The 26225-nt window shown below is 61.4% G+C and overlaps 1 protein-coding gene across 1 annotated transcript in view; it reads left to right on the top strand.

The window, feature by feature from the left end:
- The window catches only part of PKD1L1 (polycystin 1 like 1, transient receptor potential channel interacting), a 51428-nt gene extending 25667 nt beyond the window's left edge, over positions 1-25761 (top strand). The window contains exons 26-52 of the mRNA XM_053661259.1: positions 376-486; positions 616-773; positions 1357-1457; positions 1641-1833; positions 2519-2605; positions 3518-3722; positions 5602-5708; positions 6311-6539; positions 7311-7484; positions 8576-8695; positions 8774-8843; positions 10823-10961; positions 11643-11727; positions 12011-12187; positions 12975-13093; positions 15350-15460; positions 16364-16443; positions 17210-17697; positions 18175-18258; positions 18797-18948; positions 19185-19419; positions 20732-20977; positions 21019-21174; positions 22040-22156; positions 22934-23164; positions 23888-24052; positions 24498-25761. Of these exons, the coding sequence (XP_053517234.1) occupies positions 376-486; positions 616-773; positions 1357-1457; positions 1641-1833; positions 2519-2605; positions 3518-3722; positions 5602-5708; positions 6311-6539; positions 7311-7484; positions 8576-8695; positions 8774-8843; positions 10823-10961; positions 11643-11727; positions 12011-12187; positions 12975-13093; positions 15350-15460; positions 16364-16443; positions 17210-17697; positions 18175-18258; positions 18797-18948; positions 19185-19419; positions 20732-20977; positions 21019-21174; positions 22040-22156; positions 22934-23164; positions 23888-24052; positions 24498-25220 (4863 nt within the window). The 3' untranslated portion in view covers positions 25221-25761. The remainder of the gene's footprint in view (positions 1-375; positions 487-615; positions 774-1356; positions 1458-1640; positions 1834-2518; positions 2606-3517; positions 3723-5601; positions 5709-6310; positions 6540-7310; positions 7485-8575; positions 8696-8773; positions 8844-10822; positions 10962-11642; positions 11728-12010; positions 12188-12974; positions 13094-15349; positions 15461-16363; positions 16444-17209; positions 17698-18174; positions 18259-18796; positions 18949-19184; positions 19420-20731; positions 20978-21018; positions 21175-22039; positions 22157-22933; positions 23165-23887; positions 24053-24497) is intronic.
- Positions 25762-26225: the final 464 nt, after the last annotated feature.

Below are 26225 nucleotides of genomic sequence, written 5' to 3'. Positions count from 1 at the left end.
CAGGGGAGCGTACCTCACAACTGCAGCAGAGCTCTCGGCTCGGCTCCCGGCTCTACTCCCAGCCCAGCTCCTGGCCCGGCTCCCTGCCCACCACCTGCCAGCCCTCTGGGGCCCCCTCCACCACCCTCACTCGGCAGGTGTGGCTTTTGTACGATGCTTTCAGAAACTCCAGGGATGATTGATTTACGCGAGAACAACACAAATGAAGCCCTGCCTGTCCTCTACCCCACCACCACCCGGGTTCAGCCGGTGTCGCTGATGAACTTGTGTTTGCCTGAGTGCTGCCCCTACCCCCCATGCCCCTCACCAGCTCCACAGTGGGTTGTAGCCGCAGAGGGGCTGGCGTCACCACCTGAGGTGCACTTGGGTCCCCAGGTGGGTGTGGTGCTCGCCCTGTCCCTGCACCGCTGCTCCAGCAGGAGGCCCCTCCGCACACAGCAGCTGAGGACGCCCGTGACCGTGGAGTTCGGGGAGGAAGACAGCCCAGTAAGGACAGCCCTGCCAGCACCCCTCAGCTGCACTGTGGCTGCGCCAGCAACCTGTGGCGTTTCTACTTTCCAAGGGCATCCTCTGCGCCCTGTCCGCCAATCTTGCTCCTTTTCCGTGTGCTGACAGGGCAGCGACGGAAACGAGACAGCATTCGTGCTGCTTCAGGACAGAGTGAATGTCCACCGCCTGGTGGGGCTCTCCGCAGACCCCCCAGAGTCCCTGCAGATCCGGGTCGAGTTCTGGCAGCCAGCTGCCAGGGCCTTCCCGGTCATGCTGCTGGTGAGGTGCGTGGGGCCGGCGCTCAGGCCAGGACGGGGCTGGAGCGCGAGATGGGCTGGACCATGAGAGAGGTCTCATGAGTGAACTTGCACTTCTGACAAAGCATGGGGCTGGCTGTGTAAAGAAATTGACCACTTCATGGTGTGGGGAGTGTCACACAGGCAGCGTCCCATGGGCTCGTGTGCCCTGCGAGCTAAGCTGTCAGGGCTCGGACACCTGCCTCTTGGCCGAAAGAGCTTGTGATTTTGCTTAATCTTTGTCACACTCAGAAAAGGTGACAAGTTCTGAGCAGTGCCTCCCCATCACCATGCTGTGCTTGCTGCCCCGAGGCCGGCGCTGCCTGACTGCTAACAGTCACTGCACGGGGAAGTGAGCGCAAGCCTGCCCCGTGGGAGCCCGGAGCATCATTGCTAAAGGCTGGCGGTCCTGGTCCTCTTGGGGCCCGAGCTCCATGTTTGTTCTTTAATGAAGCAAGTGAGGGCCACACGGAGCGAATGATAGGCTGGTGGGGGACAAGGGTGTTCCATCCCACCGCCTCCCTGTCGGGAGGGACCGGGCTGGACGCCGTGGCTTCCTGTCCTTCCCTAGGTTCTTGGAGAAGCCGACGCCGTCCCGCTTCCTGGTGAAACAGACATACTCCTGGGAGGGGCTCACGGCGCACATTTCTGTGCCGGCCACATCGCTGCAGGGTCGGTGGACAAGCCTCCCTTGCCCTCAGCTTCTGACAAAGCCCCGTGGTGACATGTGTGCGCGTCCTCTGCTTTGCCACCCTCAGCCCTGTCCTGCCGTCGCCATTCCCTCTACCTCGGGTCTGGGCTATGCTGTTCTGCAATCTTCAGGCTGTGACTCTGGATTTGCTCATCCTCTTCCAGGCCCCGCCCAGGGGTACCTGTCCTTGCTGGATGCGGACTACGACAGGGACCCTGCGGACAAGCACCTGGCCAAGGCCGTGAGCTACACCCTGCGGGTCCAGGGCGTCCGCTGCCTGCGCTGGGATGCAGGGCGGTGGGCGCCCGCGAGTCTCCCCCCACAACCAGGTGCTTCTCCGGGAAAAGTGAGCTGCAGGTGCGGACAGGGGCCTGTGGGAGGGCTGGGCGTCTCTGTGACAGCGTTTCCTCCCGGGCCTTGCTGGCCTGGGCCCCTGCACACATGGGGCCGCGTGTGTGCACCCCCGGTCGTGCATCTGTCCCCACCGTGGGACAGCCTCCAGGGGAGCAGGGTCTGGAGATGCACGTCCCTCTGCCCCCCACCCCCGATGACATGTGGGGCAGCACTGGGGCAGCACTCCGCATGCGTGGGCTGGACAAATGAGTGGACATTGAAGGGTAGAGCTCAGCGTGGATCAGCTTATTCCTGGTGGTCGGGCACAGGCCTCTGCTCCCGCCTCCCTGCCACCCTGTGACCCGTGCACCCCACCCCGGCAGTGGGGGGCGAGGGTGAACTTCATGGCACGGCCCTGCACCGACTGGGAGGCCGCACGGGCATTTCCGGGTCCATCAGCCATGTTGCTCAGTGAGAAGCCTCCTTGCCAGGTAAAAGCTGACACCACGGCAGAGGCTGTGCCTCAGACTCAGGAGTGGGCGCCGGCCACGCTGTCGCCAGCCCCGAGTCCCACCCGCTCAGTGAGCATGTTAAGTGGGTCTGAGTCACCCTGTCCCGCTGGGCCTGCCTCCCCCCTCCCCTCGCCTAGCGCAGGGTGCCTTCTCCACAGATACGTGTAGCCTTCACCCCCCCTCCCCCTCTCCCACAGCTACGACCACCCCGCCACTGCCTTCTCCATGGCAAGGAGGGACCTGAATGCCACCTTCGAGACAAGCGCCGTGTCGGAGCTGCGGGGGTGAGTCCCGCTTCCCTGTCAGCATGCATGTCACCTGCCCCCCGCCCGGGTGCTCAGGCCGCCCGGCCACTGGGTGGTCCCTAGTCTGTGTGACCTCTGCCTTTCCAATGCATGTGCTGGTTGGTGGTTGTCACCCAGTGTCACCACATCAGCCATCCCCATCTGTCTATATTCTCACCCCCGGCAGTGGGTGGCTGACCACGCGAAGTCGCTGAGGTTCAGCCGAGGTCAGTGGGGAGTGTGGTCGGCTGTGACCATTGGGTCAGCGTCTGAGTAATGCCACTGCCCAGTCTGCATGGCCTGCTTCCCCTCCTTGTCCCCAGAAGTGCCCTCTTTCAGGTGACAAATTGAGAGTGCCCTCCTCTGCAGCCGCCGTGTGGGTAGACCAGGTGTAGCAGGTCTGAAAGGTGGCCAGAGTGGGCGCCTGTCCACCTCGTCCCTCTGTCTGTCCAGAAGCCATAGGCGATGCCCAGCTGCCCATGGCACATGGGTGGGGGGTCTTCATTTCGTGGCGTGTGGGCAGTGATGGTTCCTCCCTGACAGCTGTGTCATAGGGACACCACCTTGATTACTAATCAGTCGTCAGGGGTTGGTTCCTCATAGCCCAGTAGGTGGACCCAATAGGTAGTGATCAGTTAGTGACACCCCTGAGGCTGCTGTGTGGGGGCCACCAGGGGCCTGGTGACTGGGGCTCAGAATGGCAGGTGCAGCTGGGCTTTTGGACCCCCTGGCTGGGGGGAGCCCCTCCTCTAGGTGTGTGCCTGTGTTAGCCAGTGTGCATATGTGAGCACCTGTGTTAGCCCGTATGCATGCACGTGCAGGCGTGTTAGCCAGTGTGGGGAGCATGGGTCGGCCTCTGGCCACACCTCTATGTCATGACCGACACCCTCGATCCTGCTCCTTCATTCTCAGGCACCCGGCAAACCCGCTTCCCGGCACCGTGGTGGCGGTTTGTGCGTTTCTCTACGCACTCCTGGTCATGAAGGGCAAGCGCATGGACCACCATGAGAGGAGGAGGACTGGCTGCATCCTCCCAGAACACGTCCTGCCCGGGCACCAGCTGTATGCGGTTGTCGTGGACACAGGCTTCCGGGCTCCGGCCCACTTTACTGCAAAGGTAACCGGGTGTCCTGGGAGACAGGTGGGGCTTGGGTGCACAACTTGGCAGTTCAGCAGTCTGTCTGTCCCCAGCACCGCAGCCCCACCTTGCTCCTGAGTGGGTGTGTCTGCCCCTCCCCTGGGGTAGGAGAGAGACCCTCCCTCAGCCGCCACTTTCTGCCTCTGCTGCAGACAGCTCACGGGCTCCTGAGACTTTGAGAACCAGGCTGTGCTGGTCTGGTTAGTGTGGACCCAGCACCTGCCACCCAGAGGGAGGCCTCGGGAGACAGTCCGAGAACAGCCACACCAACTTGGGTGTGGCTGGCAGGCAGTTTGGGTGATGGTGATTTTCCCAGAGTTCCTGATGGATGATGGCGAGGGGGCATGGACAGGGTGCTGTGTAGCAGTGGGAGATGGACCATGGCCACGTGGAGGCGCCATGCAGGCGACACTGCAGAGCTGAGGTTGCGGGCAGCGCCCAGAGCCCATCCCAGCTGTGCCATGGGTGCCACGGGCCTGCCCAGTCCCCCAGGAGGGCAGGCTCTCCTTGTGTTTGGAACTCACTTCAGTTCTCAAGTCGCCAGGGCTGCTCCCCAGCCCCATAGGAAAAACAAGCAGGGCCTGGGCTGGAGGAGGGGGTGGGCGAGGGGGGAAGGGTGCCGAGGGTGGGGGACAGAGGGGAGCCTGGTGCCTGTCGCCTTCCCTGCTGGAGCCCTGGCCCTTCAGACACACCCCTCGGAGGACACTGCTCACAGAGGAGCCTCCCGTCCCCCCACAGCACACTGCACACCAGACACGAGACAGGGCGGCACCTCAGGGTGTCTGCCCTCGTCCCTGCGCCCGTCGCTGCCCTGGACACTTGGGGGACAGCCAGGACAAGACCCAAACAGGAATCCAGGGTTGGAAGGAGGGAAGTCAGTCTCCTGCAATCAGTGGGATGCGGACACAGAACACGGAGGCGGAGCTTCAGTCAGCTGACTCAGTTGATATGGAAATGCAGCCGGACCGCTGGGTGTCGGTTCAGAAAAAGTGTGTCCTCACAGTGGTAGGGGCCCCTCCGCCCACATGGCCGAGGCCAGCATGGCCCTTGTCAGGGCCACAGAAGGCTGGCGCCAGGGGCTGTCGGGAGAAAATGGGTGCGGGGCTCGTGCCCAGGCAGAAAGCTGGTTTCCCTGCCATTTCTCCCAGGTCACCTGCAAAACAAGCGGCACCAGCTCATGCGAGCTCGGACTTGACTGTGTCTTTATTGTTTTTCACTTCTCCCCAAACCTCAAAACACTGTTTGGAAAAAGTGCTATTCAGATGCCCACTCAAGACATGGAGGTTAAAGTCTGCGAAATCCACCCCAAACCTCAGAAAGTGTTTCGTGGAACTTGAAAAACTGATTGTGAAATGTGTGGGGAGAAGTGCAAGCGTGTTGGAGAGTCGTAGGTGCGGGCATGCCCACTGGAGGGAAGAGCGGGGCAGGGGCTGCCGGGGGACAGCAGGCACGTTGACACCGGAGTGGCGGAGACAGCATCGCGTGGTCGGGAGACGGAGGGACACAGGCACGAGAGAGGTGGGGGGAGGGGTGCCATGGCTTTCTGGGTGGAGACCAGTGACATTAAATCTCTACTGCACATGGTGTCCAAAAATGAGCTGCTGAAGCCTGGAGATTGAAAGAAGAAAACCACTTAGAAATTACAGAAAATACACATTCCGCAATGGGGAAAGATTTAAAGGAACAGAAACAAGGAGTTTTCTTAAATGAGAGACTGGTGAACGAGAGCCCACGGGGGCGCTGGCTTCCAGGTGGAGGGGCGGGCAGGGCAGGGAGCAGGGCGCCAGGACCCTGCCCAGCACCAGGCAGGGTCCGGGGTTCGGTGCTTGAACTCTCACCCCCGTGTCTTTGTGTCGAGGTTTACATTGTCTTATGTGGCGACGACGGACTCTCGGAGCCCAGAGAACTGTACTGCCCGGGGAAGCCCCTGTTCGAACGCAATTCCAGGCACACCTTCGTCCTCAGGTATCGGACGCTTTCTGCCTGCGCAGTTGGGGAAATGGGCCCGGAAGGGGTCGGGGGGCCTAACAGCTCCCACAGACTCTGGCAGGGACCACAACCCCACACAGTCAGTCTCAGAAAGTGTCTCATGAGGGGTGGACAGAGGGAGGAGGGGTCAATGGAGGGAGTTCTTTACATGCCAGTGGATTCATGCTCACAGCAGCACCGCTTAAAGGGGTTAGTTCTGCCCACACGTGGAGTGAGCAAGGTACCAGGTGGCACAGAGATGGGGGCTGCCACCAGGCAAAAGCGTACTTGTGTTGGCAGAAAAGGCGAGACAGCTGTGTTCTCCTGGAGAAGTTTGCTATTAGGTATTAGCTCCTCGTTAAGACAGACTGGGACTGTGGGTAGTCCCTACCAGATGGACCTCAGCGAGCGTAGAGGGCCTGGGTTGTGAGGTGCTCCAGGGCCGTGGCTCTGGGCAGCAGGGCACCTGTGTCCTGTGACTCGAGGGGCCTGTGGAATTCACTGCCCAACTCCCACGTCCCCCTGGGGCCTCATGTGTCACTCCGTCTGCCGATGGGCCCCACCGGCTCCCATGGGTGATGGCACACATGTGTCCTCAGCACCCCGGCTCCACTGGGCCCGCTCCGGAAGGTCCGCCTGTGGCACAACAGCCGAGGGGCTTCTCCCGCCTGGTACGTCAGCCACGTGATGGTACAGGAGCTGCGTGCAGGATGGGGGCTTGGACGCAGCTGGTTCTTCCCCGCCGAGTGCTGGCTGGCCGCTTGCCGGCAGGATGGCCTCGTGGAGCGGGAGCTGGCCTGCCTGCGCGGGGGCCTCGGCTTCCGGAAGGTAGGCGGCACCTTGCCCTGAGAGTCACGGGCAGGACGCAGTGCCTGGCTTTCCCAGTTCCTGTGCGTGGCAGTGCCTGGGCCCGCCCCTCTCAGATACTGCTCATTCCCAGCCTGTGAGACCCGGGCATGCGTTTGCCACTCTATCTGCAAGAGGGATGTGGGGTACCAGCTCTTCTCTGGGTTGGATTTCTTGGCTCCCTGCCTGCGGTGTGGCGCCCACTGCAGAGGCCCCTCGCAGCTCTCGGGGTGCTCACAGCCCCATGAAGTTTAGCTGAGCAGGGTGAAGAGCTGAGGACAAGGGGTTTCTAGTCCATTGGGGTTGCCAGGAAGAGATGCCATCATCCTGCCAGGTGACGGCTTGTGAACAGAGGTCTAGGGCAGCAGTGCCAACCTTTTGGCATCTCTGGGCCACACATTAAATACATTGTGACCTGTAATCATGCAAAAATCTCTTAATGTTTTCAGCAAATTTATGATTTTGTGTTGGACCAAATTTATAGCCTTCCTGGGCCGTACACAGCCTGCAGGCTGCAGGTTGGACACCCCTGCTCTAGACAGAAGGGTGTGGGGACACCCAAGGGTGAGACAGGCAAGGCAGGGTACAGGCACCCTGAGGCTCCAGGGAGGTGGGGCTGGGCGTGGCCAATGCCCTGGGGCTGTGCAGCGGCCGAGGAAGCACAAAACCGGTCCTCTGCACAGAAAACCACTGGTTGTCAGTCCAATTCCGCGCTTCTTGGTACCAGTGAGCGTCTCTCATCATCCATTCCAGCTTCTATACTCCAAGTTCACAGAGCTCCTGGAGGATTTCCACGTGTGGGCCTCCGTGCACAGCCGGCCGGCCGGCAGGGGCCTCCTGCACACGCCGCGCCTCAGTGTGGCCTTTGCCCTGCTGTGCACCTACACCTGCCTCGCGGCCATGGTCACCGCTGCAGGACACAAGCAGGTGGGACACACTTCTCTGATGTGGCCTCCGAGTCCCAGGCCTGCAGGGAGACAGCTTGACTCAGGAGTTAGGGAGAGTCGCAGTGCGCAGAGGCAGTTCATGATGGGAGGGACCTGTGTGCTCCCGGCCTGTAGTCATGCAGGCCTCTCCGGAGCTGGGGGTTCACGGGGCAGTTAGCTGCACCTCCACCAACAGACGTGGTGTGGGAGCCTGGTGCTACCATGAAGCGTGGCTCTCCTGGGGCCGGGGCTATAGCCCAAGGTGTCCTAAGGGGTGCTCCAGACTTCTTCTAAGGGTGGCAACTAATTTCACTTTTAAAACCCACTGACAAAAACAGCAGAACCATCCCAATGGCCCCACTTGGCTGGAGGCGGGGGGAGGCACCAGTCCAACTGTCCCCGAGAGGCCAGGACAGGTCCTCAGGCCACACAGTGGGGACAGATGCTGCCCCTGGAAGGACAGGTCACAGCATGAATGTGGGGGAGGGGAAGTGGTCACCTTGACTTCTGATGATGGCCCTGGGCTGAGGACGAGGTGCAGTTTGTCACCACGGGCGTGACGGTATACCCCTAGACGTCCCAAGTCAAGAGCTCCTGCCACCACAGCAGTGGGTTGGCAGGTTCTTCTTTAAAAAGAGCGAGTGTGCAGGATTCAGGAGAAGATGCTGAAGTCTCGAGGAGCCGGAAGGGCATGGCCGTGTCCTCCTGGGACAAGACCAGTGGACACAGTCACGAAATCTGAGGTGGCCTCCCTTCTGAGGTCGAACAGTTGTCTGATCTTCCCTCTGCTTCTCTGTGTGCTGGGGACACTTTGGGGGCATTTGTGGCCCCTTGTCAGATTGCAGCGGGATTGAGCCCGCCTTGTACACAGCAGGCCTGGCGTCCAGCAAGTGCTCGGCAAACATTTCAGTTTAAAGGGATCTGAACCAGCAGGATTTCTGCCACCATTTCCCCTCTTGTCCCTGAGGCAGGCATGTGGGACCCAGGGAACTCAGCTCGCACACTCACATGAACCACATGTGGTTTACAAACGATTGTGCTCTGGGCCACACGGACTTCGGGGTGACCTGCCTGCTGCTGTCCTTGCTACAGCTTCCGCCAGCAGCCAGCCCCACTGGTGTGCCCCTCGGGTTCTTCTGGACAGGCTTCCTGTGCACCCTCCTGGCATCTCCAGGGGCTCAGCTCCTGTCCCTGCTCTTCAGGCTCAGCCAGGTACCCGGTCCCACCTGCACGACCCTGTCCTGGGCAGGACCGTGGGACCCTGCCCTGAGCCGTGTCCTCACCCCACAGGAAGCCTGCGGGCCCCACCGAGCACAGCCACACCCACCCCTAGGAGCAGCACCAACCACAGCACCTCCAGGTGAGCCTGCACCTCCTGGGCCAAGAAGGTGGGCTTTTTCTGTTGGGGAATCACAGCAACAGGAAAGCAGCTGAGTCAGAACGGGAGGGTCAGGCACTGTCCCAGTGCACCAACCCTCCGTGGCCCATCCACAGGGTGGTGGCTGGATCTCCTGCAGCTGGGCACCCTGGGTTAGTTCCAAGGGATGCTCAGCTTCATCTCCTGTGTTTATGAGACAGTTAAGTAGGTCTAGGCCCCACCCAGGTGGCAGTGTCCTTGCCGTACATCCTGAGCCCCAGGAAGGCCCGTGTGGTATGACTGAGGGACAATATTTGCCGAGGAGAGGGCCCTCCCCGGAGCCCCACCGCTGCGATGTCTCAAGGCTGACCTTCCCCCACTCAGGCCCCAGTTCCGGTCAAAGGACACCACAGACCCGGACACCACTCAAGGTGAGTGCAGCCCGGTGGCTAATCCCTAAAATCCTGGCTCCCGTCACAGCTGCAGTCTGGCCCCCAGGGTGGGACAGAGATGGGGAGCCCACGGTGCGGGTCCTGTAGACACAGGAGGCCACCACCTGGGACAAAGGCCACGAGAGGGCTGTGCAGGGGTCTCCTCGGAAGGGCAGTGACAGAGGTTGGGAAGCCACTCCATGTGGATGGGCGAGCACTCTAGCAGCTGGGCCTGAGGGCCAGGGCAGGGTCGGCAGGTCTGGCAGGAGAGATGCCGGGTAGCAGAGGGCTGGCAGGAGGGGACAGGAGACGCTGCCATGCTGGGTGCCCGTCAGGCCAGGCCTCAGTCACACTTGGGCTTCCCTGTGACTTCAGTGTGTCTGCAAAAACGTGTCCAGCACGCCTGTTCCCGAGCTCTCTGGTCTCCACCTCCCTGCTCAGAGGCCCCGTCCTGAGTGTGACTCGAATGCCCAGGCCTGTGTTCCAGGCCCACTTTCGCCCCCACACCCAGGCTGGCCCCCTGCCCTGTGGCCTGGGCCTGGCCCTGCCCACCACTCTGAGTTGGAAGCCCCTCTGCAGGTCCTGGCGGCTGCCCAGATGCAGGTGTGCACACTCACGCTGGCTGTGAGGAGTTCCCAGTAATTAGTGCCCTGTCTTGGCCCCAAGCTCCCCATAGCCCTTTGGCCCGGGTCTGCTTGGCACCTCCCCTAGAACCTCTCCCCAGCCCATGGCCTGAGGTGGTCGGCCGGGCTGGGCCCTTCTCCTGAGGGCTCACAAAGGTGTCACTGTGGAGGGCACCATGTTCCATGGGCCACGACCTCATCCTGACCTTGTCTTTTCTAGCAAAATGCATCGGCTGCTCTTTCCAGGGCCACCGAGGCCCTAAGTGCAGCCAGCAATGATGGTGCCGGCCACCTGCCCCCTGACCTGGAGGCCCAAGGGACACACTTTGGCCAGTGGGCTCTGAGGGAAAGGAGTGGTCACTGCGTTCTCAGTTCACAAGGTGACATTGGGGAGTGCGCCCTGTGTGGCCCCTTCCTGCCACATCTCACTGGCCACTGGGGGTGCTGGGGCTCAGAGGGCCGGGCTCATGGGCCCCCAGGGTGGCATTCTCACTGCCCCAGGGCACTCGCCATGGTCACTGCTCTGCAAACAGTGGCCGGCAAGGCCTGGGCTGATGGCCCAAGGAAGAAATGCGATTTCAGTTTATGTCCAAAGATTAGAGGAGTCAGCCTCTCAGTCCAGAGGTCACCAGGCAGAGGGAGCGCTCCCTCAGTGGGGACGCTCTGCCTTTGTTCTGGTCGGGCCTTCGCCTGACTGGACGGGGCCCGCCCACCTCGGGGAGGGCGTCCTGCATCACTTGGTGCACTGGGTCCTGTGTTCACCCAGAAACACCCCCTCAGGACACCCCCCCAATACCCCCAGGGCAATGTCAGCTGAGTGTCTGCGCACCTTGTGACCCAGCCAAGGCGATGCACGCAATTGGTGACCGCCCTGGGCGTGGATGGACATGACGAGGCCACTCACATGCTCGCTCTGTCTTCTCCTCAGCCCCCGGCCGTGCATTTGAAGGACTCGCCACATCCCGGCAGCCCCGGGAGCCACCAGCATGGCTGGGCTTGGCCGCGTGGGCCATCTGTGGGGCGGTCTCCGTGGCCTGTGCCTTGGGAACAGGGTTTCTAGGGTACAGGTGAGCCGTCACGGTTTGCAAACATTCTCCGGTCTTTGCACGGCAAGTCCACTGTTGACCGGGAGACGTTGCATTCCTGCGGACCATAAGGTGCAGCTCAGACAGGCTCCCCCACGGCCCAGGGTGCAGGGCGTCCTGTGCTGATCCCCAGGGAGGCTGGGCCCTGCTCTTCTGGGACAGAGGCCCGACCAGACGGGTCCTGAGTGTCACGAGAGGTCACAGGACCCTTACCCCAGGCAGGGGGGGCCCGGCTAATGAGCTCCTGAGAGGGTGAAGGCCATGTCCGTAATCGCCTGTCACCCGCATCTGAGAAGGCGCACACCTGTGACAGGCATGGCCGAGCAGTGTCAGAGGTCGGATGCCGTTCCACCACACACCTGCCTGGGCCTGGTCCCCATGCAGGCCCGGGTCCCTCCTTAGTGAACCCAGGCCACTCGGTGTGGCTCCAAGGGCCCACAGCGTCCTGACCGTGATGGGAGCACTGGTGAGGGCCCCTGTTTCGGGCAGAGCAAGCACCACCCTCTGTGCGAGCCAGTGCCATGGGCCTGGGCCTGCCAGGCCCACAGACACGCAGTCCGTTGTCATCACAGCCATGGCCACCGCCCCGCCCACCTCCGCCATCCCGTCACCTGCCGCAGGGCGGGACGGTCCAGCCCAGGGCCTGAGCGTGTCTCCCGGCAGGTTCAGCCCCACACGGTGTGAGCAGTGGCTGGGCCTGCTGGCCGTCTCTGTGACCTGCTGTGTCTTCATCACCCAGCCACTTATGGTGAGAGTCCCGCCGCAGGGCCAAGGAGGGGGCTGGTGGCTGTGTCTGGGGACGTGCTGCTGCTGTTCACAGCTTGAGAGAGACGGGGGGCAGGGCCATCAGTCTCACCCAGTCCTGGGCACCCCGTGGTTCTCTCACGGCCATGCAGGGAGCCGATGGGCCAGGGCCTGAGGGCAAGTGTCCATGCTTGGGAGCTGGGCTTCAGGGCTCTGACCAGGAGCAGGGCCAGTCCCCAGGCACAGACGGGGGCAGTGACTCTGCCATGTCCTGTGTCTCCTCCAAGATCGGCCTCGTGGCTCTGGGCTTTGCCTGGAAAAGGAGACGCGACGAGAATTTTTTCACCGAGTCTTTACGAGAAGCCACCAAGGGCCTGGAAGCTGACCTGGAGGGGCTCTTTCGCCGCCAGGCGCCCCACATGCCCAGTGGCTGCGATCCCCATGGATCAGGAGCTGTGGAGAACGTGAGGAGGGTCTGGGGTCTGCGGCGGTCACTGAGCTCAGGGAGCCCCACTGGGGCCATGCGCGGGTGTTGGGATCACACTTGGAATCCAAGCCCAGTTGCATTTTTGCAGACCCAGGGGGCATGCTAGTGTCTCAAGTTCCTCTGCACACACGTGAAGGGTGAGCTCACCGGGTCCGCTCCCTCAGCTTCGCCCCAGTGCTGGGGGAAGCAGACCACCGAGAAAGCCAGCTTATCGCAAGGCCCTGAAGCAAGTGAGAGATGGGACACTTGGCTCTGATTTTGGAGGAGCCTGGCCATTCTCACTGGTGCGTGCTCACAGAAACCCCCACTTCCTTCCTGCTTCCTTCCCGTCCTGTGGGTGGCAGAAAGGAAGAAGAGGGTGTGCTGCCCCATGAGGAAGCGCCCAGGCCTGGTGCTCCCTCAGGGCCTGATACTGCATGGGTCTTGGGTGCTCGTGTGGGCAGCTGTGACCATGGAAAACCAAGGTCATCTCTTGCTAAGACCGTCTGCACTTGGAGGGTCTCAAAGAGAACTGCCCTGTAGCTGGATGGTGGCCCAGCTGGTCCCTGCCAGAAAGGCTGCTAGGAACAGGACGCAGGGATAAATGGTCTCCCAGGCCAGCTGCCCTGCAGCCTTAGAGTGTGGGACCCACAGTGAGAAACTCTGTCCTCAAACCCCAGGCCAAGTGCAGAGGCAGTGACCCTGCTCTCCTGGGCCCGGTGGGGCTGCTGAGGCCTCGCCCCCTTGCTGGTGGACCCCGGCTCACGGTGCTCTCGTCCCCACAGGTCTTGGCTGCACGCCAGCAAGCGCGCCGCCTGCGCTGGGCGCGTCCCCCGCCCGCAGCCCGGCTCAGGGTCACGCGGGAGAGGATGAGGAGGCAGACACGTGCCTGGGAGGTGCTGAGGTGGGTGGGCCCTCATGCTGGCACAGTTGCCCTTTCAGAGCACCCCACCTGCATCTGGTGGGGGAGCGAAGGCGGGACACCTGCTGGCCTCAAGGCCACCACTGTGTGTCCAGAACATGAAACAACAAGAGTCACCTGAGTCCTATAAGGACCAGCAGTGAAAAGCACGAAGAACTTGGCCCCTGGCCACGGTGCCCCAGTCAGTGCAGCAGCTGGTGGCACACCGTCAGGCCCTATCCCACCAAATCTGCCCAGCCCACCACTGGGGCCTCTGCCCCTCTACATGGTATGGGGAGGGGCAGGAGCTGTAAGGCAGACCCCCTGCCTGGGACCCCGACTGAGCCCCAGGACATATTTAAAGGCATTTCACTGTTAAAATGTGTGCAGACATGCCATGGTGCTCAGTGTGAGACCGGTGTGATTTTCCTGCGATAAAACCGAAGGCCAAGGACCGCCACATGCACAGCGAGCCTCCCCTCGGGGCCTCACCCTCCTCCGGGTGACACCCACCCCACCCCATCATGGGGCCAGGGCTGACCAGCTGGCAGGGCCCTCTCGCACCAGGCAGGTGACTCCTCTTCTGCGCCTTACCCGGCCTCACTCACACCGCCAGGGTGTGTCCAGGGCTTGGGCCTTCCTGGCATGTCTTCCCATGCGGTGCTGCTGCGTGTGCCACTCATGGGTCCCCAGAGTGTCATCCATTGGGGGGACCAGCTCTGACACCTGGTGGAGAAGGGCCAGCCTGAGCTCCCTGCAGGGGTACCACACCTGGGCGGTGGTGGGAGACAAGGGGCTGCTCTCTGGAGCCGCACCAGCCACTGCAGGAAACAGTGGGACTGGGGCTGGGCATCTGGACGTCTGGACACCGAACCTCGAGACGACCAGCACAAGAAAGAATGAGAGAGGAGGGGCCAGATGTCCCGTGTCTCTGAGTGGGAAATGCGTTGCCTGTGGGGTAACCCGCCCCCCGCAGCCGGGTCTTCCCGGGGTCAAGCCCCAGTGCCCACTCACAGCTGCCAGTGGCAGCGCCCAGAGGGTCCCTGACGGAGGACGGCAGGAGACCGCAGCGCAGACCCAGAGGGACAGGGGTGCTGCATTAGAGACACAGGAGAAGCAGGTCACTAACGTGACTCAGCATGTGAATGGACCAAGACAAGTCCTACGAGCATCTCAAGAGACATACAAAAAGCATTTGAAAAAGTTTGACGTTTCTTCATGAAAACAAAAAATCTTCTTGGCAAACTGGGAATAGGAGGGAGCGTCCCCAGGCCCATCAAGGGCATCTGTGAAGCCCACCCCTGCTGGGGGAAGGGGGGCACTTGCTGGGGTCAGAACCAGCTCCCACTCACCGCCCTGGCTGTGCAATCCGCAAGGCAGGTCGGTGACAAGCTCTCAGGTTTGAAGGAAAAAAATAAAACCGCCTGTTGGCCGGTGACGTGAAGAGCCCCTGCAGAGACTCCCAGACGACCCGTGGAGAGGGCCCCCCGGACTCCCGGGAGAATTTAGGGGCTGCAGGGTCCAGTTGGCATGGGCCCAGCTGCGTTCCCACCATAGTACAGGCAGCGGGAACGGGACATCGAAACAGCACCAAGGAAATGCAGCCCGTGGGTGACCTTGAAGGAAGCATGGGGAACGTGAATGCCGGACACCACCCAAAGTTGGCGAAAGAAATCAGCAAGCTAGGGGACAGGGAAAGACTGGTCGCCAATCAAAAGACCAGTCTCCAATCAAAAGACTGGTCTCGTCTGCCTGTCTGTCCTCCCCAACTGGGTCTGTGGGTTTGGTGTGATGCCCACTGATACCCTGCAAGCTTCTTGGGTCCCGACCAACCCATTCCAGTGTGGCACAAGGGGAGCTAAGGAACTAAACTGGCTGCTGCGGCAGCTCTGGAAAGGACATTGGCATCCAAGGACTGCCCCGACCTGGCCTCAGGACCTGCTCCAGAGCCCTGCAACCGAGACACTGCGAGCTTGGCGGCACAAACACACTATGCAGAAGAACAGTGAGCCCAGAAATACACCCATGCAAATACACCTGGCTGAGCTTTTTTGGCAAAAAGCACAGAGGCCATTCACTTTAGAAATGGTGCTAGAAAAAATTGGATGCAAAAAAAACAAGACCGATGACTCTCCACACAGACCCCACCCCTAATATGGGAACCTCCGCCCAGGGGAGGCGGAGCCACTTCCCCAAACACGCTGCTGGGTCTGCACAGGTGGGCCGTGGAAACGCTCACTCTCAGCGTCGTCCTCACAGAGACGCCGGCCTGTCCACCCTCATGCTGCTTCTGCATCTGTGTGTGACCCACGGGGAGGCCCCCTGGGAGGAACGCGCTCTCCACCGTGCCATCCGGGATGCCTTCACCAGGTAGGACTCGTGGACCAGCCTCGCTGGCCCCGGAGTGCTGTGTTCAGGGCCATGGGCGCTGGCCGGGCCACTGCACTCTGCTGCTTTGAGCAAACCGAGAGGAGAGAGGCTCCAGACCACCCAGTCATGACACCCCCACCCCGGGAGGCTCCTCTCCTCGCTCCTCCAAGGAAGTACACAGAGGCCGTTGCCTAGGGGACACTCGTCCCCACTCTTCCCAGGAGGCCTCCGTCCCCAGACTTCAGGCGCATTTGTGGCGTCCCATTTTGTAAATAGTGACCCAAGGGCATTCCAAGGCCCTGGGAGCCGCACGCAGTTCCGTTTGGGGGTAGACAGCTAAGTCCTTCAGTCACCGGCCGTTGGGCTCCAAGTAGGTGACACCACGCCAATCAGCTGCCAGCCCCACGGCCTCTCGGGCATTCATGTGCTTCCTTCCGCTGTTAAGCGTGCAGATGCTCGTGGTGGGTGGACGTGGAAGGACTGACGGACAGCGGAAGAAAGTCCCTCCCATGTCCCCCACGTGTCGGGCTGTGTCTCCTGCCCACGCGCAGCGTGTCTGAAGCTGAGGGGGGTCCTGGCTCTGCCTTCTCACTGTTGTGACGCACAGTCGTGGCAGGAAGTGATGGATGAGGTGCTGGTCCGCCTTTTCTGTGAATTGGCGGCCTTGGACAAAGTAACTCCATTTGATACAAATTTTTTTGTTGGATTCCTTTGGCACAGGTAGTGGCCGGCGAATCTATTTAATATGATCTGTTATTTAAGGATGTTAATTTTGATCTTCTGTGAGAGCAGGTGATTGACAGCCAGCCAGGAGAGAAGGCAGGCAGGTTTCAGACCCTTGTCAGGTAGGACCAGGGTGACAGTCTGTCAGTCCGGAGACTCAGCCACCTGCCCTCTGCCCAGCAAGCCCACTTGTCAGCTCCCACCCCGTGCAGGGCAGTTTGTGCCAGCAGGGGGCGCTGTGTGCACAACCAAGCCACCACGTGGGTGGTTCTCTCTGGACCAGGGAGGCAACCCGAAAAAATGCTGGCTTTGCTGGCTTACCTTTCATCTCCCATTGTGTGAGTGTGCCTCTCGGTGCCGACAACAGCGGTGTGGCAGTGGAGCACACGTGTGCTGGCCGTGTGTGCAGAGTATGGGGGTAGAGCCAGGGGCCTGCCTGGAGGGTTCAGAAGCTGCCCCTAGGATGCCAACCTCGCCACAGACTCACCCCCAGAGCCTCATCCGCATGCCAGCAGCTTCTTGGGGTTCAGCATTTGCCTGCACCCCAGTAGAAGCAGCAGAGCCAGGAGGGGTCCACGGGGGAGCAGCCCTGGACTCGGCCCTCAACCGGTGACCCTAGGCCTTAGTTCCCTCATCCGAGAAGTGTGGCTGTGGGCTGCTGGGCATCCGCCCTTTAACAAGAGAGGGTCGCTGTACTGAGCTCTCACAGCTACTTCCATTTGAAGTCTTTCCAAACTCAGTGGAGTCCAGGTGGCAACGTGAACCCCCGACAAAGCAGCAGCACGTGGAACAGCCTCCCTTCTCTGCCTCTCTGTCCCGCCGACCGGCCCTCGGACGGATCTCCCTGGGCTTGCTCCCGTGGCTGAGTGCTGCCTGTGCAGAGCCATGGCCTCAGGCTCCACCTGCCCGCTCACCCTGTGTCCCCACCCCGTTTCCTCTCCTAACTGCTGTTGCCAGCAGGTTTTGCTCATTTGTCTGCGTGTGGTTCGCACGAGCCCACTCATTGGCTTGCCTGCATCCGGGCAGGTGGTGCTCATGCAGGTGCGCTCAGTGAGCGTTGGCAGAGGAGCACCCGAGGGCTGAATGTGCCGTTCTGCCCTCCCGCCGGCCTCCCGGGAGCCAGGAGTGGCACCTGTGTCGGCCCTCACACTGCAGACTGCCTGAAATTCCTCCTAGAGGAAGTGACATGCTCTTTCTGTTCTCGGCTAAGAAGCACCAGAAGCTCCGTGGGCGTGGGCGGCCTGAGCAGTGTGGACGCCTGGTGGACCTGGAGCCTGAGCACACTGCTGGATGGCCTGTACCTGGAGAGCAGGCCCGCCGCCACGGGCACGCGGGGCAAGCAGGTGGGCTTCCCTCTGCTCCTGACCACCCGCCGTGGGGCGGGACCATCAACAGCGCATCCCCTTCCTTCCCTCCGCCCCCTCCCCACCCCCTCACTGCCAGCTTCCCCAGATCCCTGCATGTGCTGGGGGAGGGTGGGGCTGGGTACAGGGCATGGCCCATGCACAGAGCCTGTGGGCCGGTGGCTTTGAATCCCACATGCTGTGACACAGGGACATGGGCCTCTGGGGACAGCAGAGAGCAAACAGCTGAGATGGGAGCATCAGAACCCTCCAGAAGAGGCCCAGGCTTGTCTCGGTTCTGAAGACAAAGTTGCCCCTCAATGTACATCTTGTGCACTGACCCCAGCCCTTGCCTTTCGTTTTCTGCCTTTAAAAACACGACTTCGTCTGGCATTGCCTCAGACACAGCGGGTCTCGTGCTGTCAGTCGTGGGGCAGCCGCGTGATGTGGGAGAAACAGCAGCGGAGACGAAAAGGGGTCACCTGGGCTGACACGAAGACTGGGGAGGTGGCCTCTGTCTTTCTCCAGACATTATTTGATCCTTAGGGGGTTGTGGAAGGACAGAGGGTCGGGCTCTGATCCTCTGATGGGTGGCGTGGACTGTGCTGGGCCCCCAGGGTCACGGACTCCGCGTCCTCCTCCCTGCAGCCCGGTGCTCTCGGGGGCAAGTGCTACCTGCTGGGCCCGCCCGTACTCCGACAGCTCAAGGCTCCTCCTGGGAGTCCGTGCGAGGTAACACGCTCTCTCCCTTGTTACTTCTAACAACCCATCAAAGGAGAACAGTCTGGGTGACCACGGGCAGAGGGCGTGGGCTGTGGCACCATCTCTAGTAGCCAGCTGGGCCCCTCCTTGTCCCAGCCGTCTCGTTTCATAAATAGTAACCCAAGAGCGTTCCAAGGCCCTCCGCTGGGACGAGGGGGGGCCCAGAGCCGGCACCTCCAGCACTGGCGCTTCACACACGTTCAGGGCACTTCTGGGCAAAACTAGAGTGGCACATACCTTGTCCAAATGGGAGGGCGTGGATGAAGATGGCACGTCCCCTGGACTGTCCATGACAGGAGCACCAGACGTCCCAGACTGGGGTCACCCAGATGCCGCCTTTCAGGGATGGGGGTGGGTGCTGGTCCTAGAGCTCAAGCAGGAGCCCAGGGGCTGCGAGGGGGCTTCGTGGGGCCATGTGGTGGGTCAGTGTGTGAGCCCCTGTGTGGTCCATTTAGGACGCCTGAGAGACACACATCTGACTCCTGCTCTGTTCTGGTTGGTTCTGCAGCTTCCTGGGCCACTCTCAGCACTCACTGAAGACCCACTGCCTGCGTGTCACCCCAAAACCCTCTCCATGACCGATGTACAGGTCCAGAGAGTGGCCCCAAGTGCCCCCGAGGCCTGCGGGGAGGGGTGTGAGCTCACCCTGGGCAGGACCAGGTCAGTGTGCTGAGAGTCAGCACATCCCCGCTGGCCCGCCCATTGCTCTGGCACACCCGGCCGACTCAAGGTGCACACACAGCCCAGGCAACGCCAGGCTGGTGTCCCTGCGACATGATTGCAGAGACAACAGGAGTCAGAGGGCACAGTGGGCCATGATGTCAGGAACCAGCAAGACCTGGGCTGGGCGTATCCCCGCTGCACTGAGTCCACCCACACACGTGCATGCTTTGCAGGCCAGCCGCCCTCGCAGCCCTGACTGGCCTCCGGGCCCGGCAGTGGATCAACCGCAGCACCAGCACCGTGTCAGTGCGGTTCACCCTCTACAACCCCCCCACCCGCCTCTTCGCCAGCGTGTCCCTTATTGCCAAGCTCAACCCGGCCGGGAGCCTTGCCCTGTCCACCTGGGTGGAGTCCGTCCCCATCTTCCACAGCGACTCTACCCCCAGGTTCCGCCTCCTGCTTCCCCAGGTGGGTTCACCGGCCACTCAGCCATTCTCGGAGCCCAGGGTGCCACCGGACTGGCCACACCCACCAGACGGGCCTAGGGCCTGCCCCTCACCTGCCCTGCACCCAGACCCTGCCGTGACCCCATTACACAGCGGGCAGCCCACCAGGTGTGGGCACAGGACGGGCATGGCCTGGCGGGGCCAGCTTGTCTGTGCGGCTGGTGCACAGGCAGAGCATTGGGGGCACCGAGGTCCCGTGGGGGCTCAGCACTGAGGCCCAGCACAGGTGAGGTGCACACCTCGGTCATCAACAGAAGTGATGCCCAGTACAGCGTTTCAGAAGGTCGGAGTTCACACAAAACCTCCCCAGTGGCCAAAATACCAAACTTAAACACAGGCGGCCCCGAGGGACACAGTGCCCGTGACTCCCCAGCACAGACGGGAGCATGGGAGGCCCAGCTCCTGGTCCTCCAGCTTCACGGCCAAGTTCGGGCTGGGGTGGCGATCATCTCAGCCTGGAGCACTTGGCCACGGGCTGGGAGGTGGGCGCAGGAGGTGGGCACACAGGGCCTCTGGCAGCCAGCACGAGGCGGGAACAGAGGTCAGCATGCAGGGTGTGGGGCACGACATGCTGCCCAACTGATGCCCCATTCCAGTCCACCTTCTGGGCTGCGGGGCCACCGCGCCTGGTGCACAGCGGCTGCACCCTCCCCCATCCCCAGAGGGAGGGAGGAGCGTCCCGAAAGAGGCTTTTATAGGGTAAAAGTGTTAACTGGAAGGGTCCCCAGGGGCTCTGCAAGGCCTCATGACCTCAGACAGGACAGTTCGCTGTTGCCGTCTCCTTCCATTCGCAGCGAGTGAGTGAACAAATGAGTGAGCGAGCGAGCGAGCGGAGGTGTGGATGGACAGATAACTCATCAGTGCTGCGAGGACTGCACACAGGGCTTTAAAGAATGTCCTCTACTCGGGGGCTGCAGGCTGAGGGCACCTGTCAGGTGTCTCCCATACACACACAGGCCCCAGCTCCTGAGTGTTGTGGGGACGGACGGGGTTGGTGTAGGGATAGGAGACACACCGGGGCAGGGTTCCATAGAGGCAGGCCCGCCTCAAGCTCCCTGTGTCCCTGTCGCCCTTGGGGTGGGGTGGGAGGGTCTCTGGGTGCCGGTGGGTACAAAGGTTTGGATAACCCCGGCCCTGTGAAGACCACTTTACCCCAAGGCCCCACACGGCCCGAAACCAGCTCGGACCAGGCCCACCCCGGGTGCCAGCTGGGAGTCAAGGCCTTCACACAACCATATCGGTACCTGTGGCATCTCGTTGTCTTGCGCCCACAGCTGGCCCTCCTGGCACTCACCCTGGCCCACCTGTGCCTCCAGCTGCACGGCCTGGCGGAGAAGGGCGTCCTCGGCTACTGGCGGCGGCCCGGGAACTGGCTGGAGGTGGCCCCTCTGTCCTGTCTTCATGGGCTCACAGCCTCGGAAGTTGTGGTGGGAAGCTGCGGGCGCACCTGCTCCCCAGGCTCAAGGCCACACCAGTGCCTGGGCAGCACGGATATTGGTCATTTGCCTGCTCCCAGGGCTGTGGCGCGGCAGCCTGTCTGCAAGCCTACATGACACCCTCTCTCTGCACTTGGCAGCTGCCCATCGCCGGAGCGGGCCTTGCCTGGTACGCAGCCTGTGGCCACCTGCTCTCCCTAATGGCAGAAGCGACCAACCAGCTCCAGCAGGGGCTTCTGCCAGGGTCTGTGGACCTCAGTCTCGTGGCCTCATGGGCTCAGGTACGACAGGCACTCAGGCCACACACACAGGGCTCTGAGAGGCCACCCAAAGGAAGAGCTCAGACATGTTCTAGAAGGTTCCAGACCAGGAAGCCATCCCAAACTGAGTGCTAACACTCTGAGCTCTCAGGCGAGAGCTATGCCCTATGGAGGGCCTGGGTCTCCAGCCAGGTGCCAGTACCATGGGTGCAGCTGACCTTGACCAGTGAGTAAGGAGGCACAGGGCAAGTCCTGGTCCCCTGTCCACAGGGACTGCAAAACTTCCAGCTGGCATTTCTTCTCTCTGATTTGTAACCTTGGTGAGAACAGATCAGCTCATGCACCCCTAAGGGTTTTCACAGCGAGCCCACCTGTAGAAAGGTGAGCGGCCCCCTCAGGCCCCCGGCCATGGGCCGGTGTGCCCAACATGGACTCAGATGGCCGGGGAGCCCGCTGCTATTTCTGCAGCCTGGCAGCTTTGCCCAGTCGTCTTGCTCGTCCGAGCCCCAGGCTCCGTCGCTATAGAACAGATGCAGCTAGTCTTCACCCAGGTTAGACTTTAAAAATGTGCGTGAGAAGCAAACACGCCCCATGCACGTCCAGGCCGGAGGGCCCCACAGGCAGGGATACTCTCCGCAGCCCCGTGCAGTGCTGGGCTTGTGCTGCTCTGTCACCGAGGCCGTGACAGGGTATACAGCCCCAGTGGGCCTGCCCTCCACAGGAGCTAAAGGTCAGAACCAGAGCCAATGCTTCTGAAAGGTGTTGCAAATCTCCCTATTCCTGTTGGGATGCCCTCCTGACATGGGGCCACACGGGGGAGAGTCTCCCACGGGGGAGAGGCCGCCTGTGCGCCATGTCCGTGTGACACCCTGTTCTTCTGCTGCAGAGGGCGCGGTGGCTGCAGGGAGCCCTTTCCTTCTTCTTGGCCCTGAGGTGCCTCCGTCCGCTTGGCTGGCAGAGTGCCACGGCGTCCCGCTCCCTCTCAGGCGTCTTCGCACCAGCGGTGAGGCCCCTGCATCAAGTTACTGCCCAATGAACTGGTAGCGTCCTTGAGTTCTCCTCAGTGAGCCTTGACTAGGGGCATGCCGCCCTGAATGCAGAGCCCCCTCGGCTGGTCTTACACCCCCGTGTCCGCGGCCACGGGGATAACTTACAGACATGGACACTGCCCTGCTCCGAGCTCTCTGTGGCACGGTGCTGGTGCTGGTGGCATCACGGGCGTGCGTAGTACTTACTGCCTGACAGGCGCTTTCGAAGCAGGCTCAGCACCTCCCCTGAGTTGTGCTGTGTGGGTGGGTGGGTGGGGAGAGCAGGACGTGTCCTGGGTCCGAGACACCACCCAAGGCTCACAGGCCCAGTTCCTGGTCTGTTACCACAACCAGCCAAGGAGATGTCAGAACTAAACTGAACACAAGGTTGCTCTGTCCTCACCTTTCCTAAGGGGTTCGTTTAACTGAGCCCCTGCAGGTGCTGGGAGCAGAGATGTGAGACAGGTACCCCTGGCAGCAAGCATGGCCTCTGGCGGCTCCGGGGTGCAGATGGCACAGGACCAGGAGAGGAGGTGCCAGGACTGAGCACCTGGGAAGGGGGAGGGCCTGGGGGGATGGGACCAGCCTTGCTGGGACTGAGTTCTCACACCTGGCTGATGCAATCAGTAATCCAAAAGCTGCTCTTCTCTAAGGTGTGCTCCTTATTGTACAGCATTCACAAGCCCCCCCTGAGTCTGGGGTTCCCATGGCCCAGCACTCAGAGGCCAACCTGGCAGGTTTCCTCCCTGCAGCTGGCTGGGCTCCTGGTGCTGGCTGCCCACTCCCACCTGCGTGGAATTCCACTCTTCACCTGGGCCCCACCATCTGGCACCTCTGCGGACACCTTCCACAGGCTGCTGTTCGGTTTCTCAGGAAGTGGCCAAAAAGAAACCTCCCGGGGCCTCCCCGAGTCTGACCTGCGGGTGGCGTCCAGGTGCTGCGCGGCCCTCCTCACAGCAGGGACAGCTCTGTGGTTTATGCTGGTGCGTGCCCCACCCTGGACTCCGAGGTCCCTGGGGTGAGAGTCCTTGGTCCCCATGCACACCTCCACCTGCCGGCCAAACCTCATGGTTGTGAGTCCCTGAGGCCCCTCCTCTGCGCCAGGCAGGCCTGAACCCAGTTGCTAAACAGTTTCAGCAAGATGGCCAGTCCCTCCAGGGAGCTGCCTCCTCAGGGAGCCTCCTGGGCTGCAGTGCCGAGCCACACCCCCATCCCTCCTGCCGCTCCGTGGATGACCGGCCCCTCGTCCTGTGTCTGTGTCTCTCCACCTCTGAAGTGTCGCTGCGTCAGCCGGCACCATGGGCAGGTTCCTGGGGCTCAAAGCTGCACTGGCAGCGGGGCTCCCTGGGTCCCATCCTCCTGCTGACCTGCCATTTACAACCCTGGTCATGTCACACGCATGCACACACACAGACACACAGATGCATGTGCCTGCACATAGGCAAACACGTGTGCAAACGTGGATGCACACACCACCAGTGGCTTACACTGCTTCAGCGGTTTGGGGTTAATTTTCACTGCTCAGCTTGTCTTGCTGCCACTTAGTTCAATTTATGAGCGTTTCCATTTTTGCTGAAAGGTTACTGTCTCATTGACAGGAAAAGCAACGCCTTCATTGGATACCATCTCTCTCACCGTCAAACAAATGGAAAAAGCTAGTTTTCTGCTGGATAATGCAGTTTGTCATTTTTTTTCCTTCCCCGCAGCTGAGAGGTTCCCTTAGGGCTTTTACCCCCAAAAGAAAATCTTTCCGAGGCCGGTCTCTTGTGACACTGGGAGACGTGACAGCCTACGCCTGGGAGCAGGCGAGCTCTGCGCTGGGGCTGGCGAGGCCGGTGCTGGAGGAGGAGGCAGGCCCGGCCGAGAGTCCCGTGAGCACTCGTGGCCCACCCCAGCCCCCGCCCCCTTCATGGGCCCCCTTGCAGATCTCTGCTCTAAGAAACCGAAGAGGGACTGGAGGCTGCCCCTGTGGGCCCAGGATTTCACTCACCACCCCAGAGGGTCACAGCCCCCCGGCCCCCACCCCCTGTAGCCCCTTAGAGCCTCAGAATGGCCCTGGGGGGTCGGCAAGGGGGACAAGCACACCCTGCTCTATCCGAGACCTGACTCAGATCCCGCCAGGTGTGCACATCTGCGTGTGACACAGTGTGTGGGGGACCGAGATGGGACCTCCAGGCTGGGCGCCCGGACCCCGGGTCCTGTGTCATCGCTAACAAAGCACAGCCACCTAAAGTTGGGACCGGGAAATGCTTCAGATGAGGAGGGCGGAGGGAAAGTTCCGGTCCCGAGAGAGTCTCCCGGTTCTCGTCCCTGTAGGCCTGCCTGCTGGACGAGTTAGCAGGCCTGCTGGATGAACTCCTGCTGAGGGTCGAGGGCCTGGCCGACAGCCCCCAGCTCCCACCCAAAGAATGGCAGGACGCACCCGTGGCTGGGGCAGAGGGCGGCCCCTTGGTGGCAGCTTCTGATGGCCAAGTGATTGGGGTGAGTGCAGGAAAATGTACTTTTATCAACGTTCTTCATGTTTTAAGTCAGACCCCCAGCCCCTCCCGGGAAGAGTCCCCCACCAAGACAAGGCCCTGGTGTGGAAGGGACTGTCGGCACGAACGCACAAATGCGGGGAGCGGTGGCCCCCAGTCATGGCAGAGCAGGACGTGCAGGTCAGGCCTGGAAATGACGCTGCAGACAGACCAGTGGCGACCAGATGTTCCCTGCACAGATGTGCACGCGGGAGAAGCGCCGTCTCCCAGGCCAGAGGCCGACGCCCGGGCGCTAGAGCAGAGATGCAAGAAGTCACGTGAGGACTTGAGGACTCGAGGGTGGAGGCCAGAAGAGCACCGCACACAGGGACGCACTGTCACACAGCGCTGGAGTCCCCACGTCCCCTGGGGGGCTGCTGTTCTAGGCCCCCCACTTCTCAGACTCCTAGGCTGTGGCCTCATCACCCCAAGTTTCACGTGGCACATCCCTGCAGCATCTCTCTGCCCAGGTGTCCCCTTTCCCACGGACACAGTGGCACTGGCTCAGTGCCCCTCCTCATGACCTCGTCTGAGTCACATCCTCTGGAAACCAGGTGACAGTCGCAGGTCTGGGGGCCGGCACTTCGGTGCCCTCGGGGGCTGCAGCCCCACACATGACAGTCACAGTTACACGATTGTGGAGATGGAAGGCAGGATTGTGCGGTGTTTAAATTGTTCCAGTGTTTAGAGAAATGTTGTTCCGCCCATCAGACAAAAGTAAACCAAACACTCAGAAAATGTCCCAAACCCTCTGTTTTTTGCTCTGTGTGGGGACGAGGTCAGGAAGGTCACCTGACCTGTGAAAGGCCCAGCACCCTGTGGAGGGCAAGTGTCTTTCCCCCAAACCTGTGGACGACGAGCTCACCAATTCTGGAGGCCTGGGTGCTGCGGCACCAGTGGCCAGGACAGTGGCTGGGGACACGAAGACCATGGGACAGACGGCCATCCAGGGACAGACCCACGCACAGGGGCCCAGCTGGTTTTTGACAAAAGTGCAAAAGTAATTGGATAGAGGAAGAACAGTGTTTTGTTTTTAATTGTTGATGCTATTACAGGCATCTCCTCTTTCTCTGAGCGAGAAGGCACCCGAGGGCCTGCCGGGCAGGTGTCCTGGTGCCATCCGGTCACTTGGGCCCTGTTGTCTGTTTCCCGAGATCCGAAGGGGCAGATGGCCATCGTATCCAGGGCACAGTCTGCAGAGGATTGTTTCTGGAAGCTCAAAACTTGTGGATTTGGTGCCCCGGTTGGTGTGGCTCAGTGGATTGAGCACCGGCCTGCAAACCAAAGGGTCACTGGTTCAATTCCCAATCAGGGTCCAGGCCTGGGTTATAGGTCAGGTCCCCATTAGGGGGCGCTCGAGAGGAAACCACACATTGATGTTTCTCTCTCTCTCCCTCCCTACCCTTCTCTCCAGAAATAAATAAATAAAAATCTTAGAAAAACAGACAAACTTCTGCCCCTGGGATCCACATTTGTGCCAGTGACTGAACCCCCCACACAGAGAGGAGCAGCAGGGGTGCCGTTTATT

This window comes from Artibeus jamaicensis, unplaced genomic scaffold (genome assembly GCF_021234435.1).
Source record: "Artibeus jamaicensis isolate MK-2021 breed Jamaican fruit bat unplaced genomic scaffold, CSHL_Jam_final contig_1016, whole genome shotgun sequence".
Lineage (NCBI taxonomy): Eukaryota > Metazoa > Chordata > Mammalia > Chiroptera > Phyllostomidae > Artibeus > Artibeus jamaicensis.
This window is presented reverse-complemented; position numbering and strand designations above follow the sequence as displayed.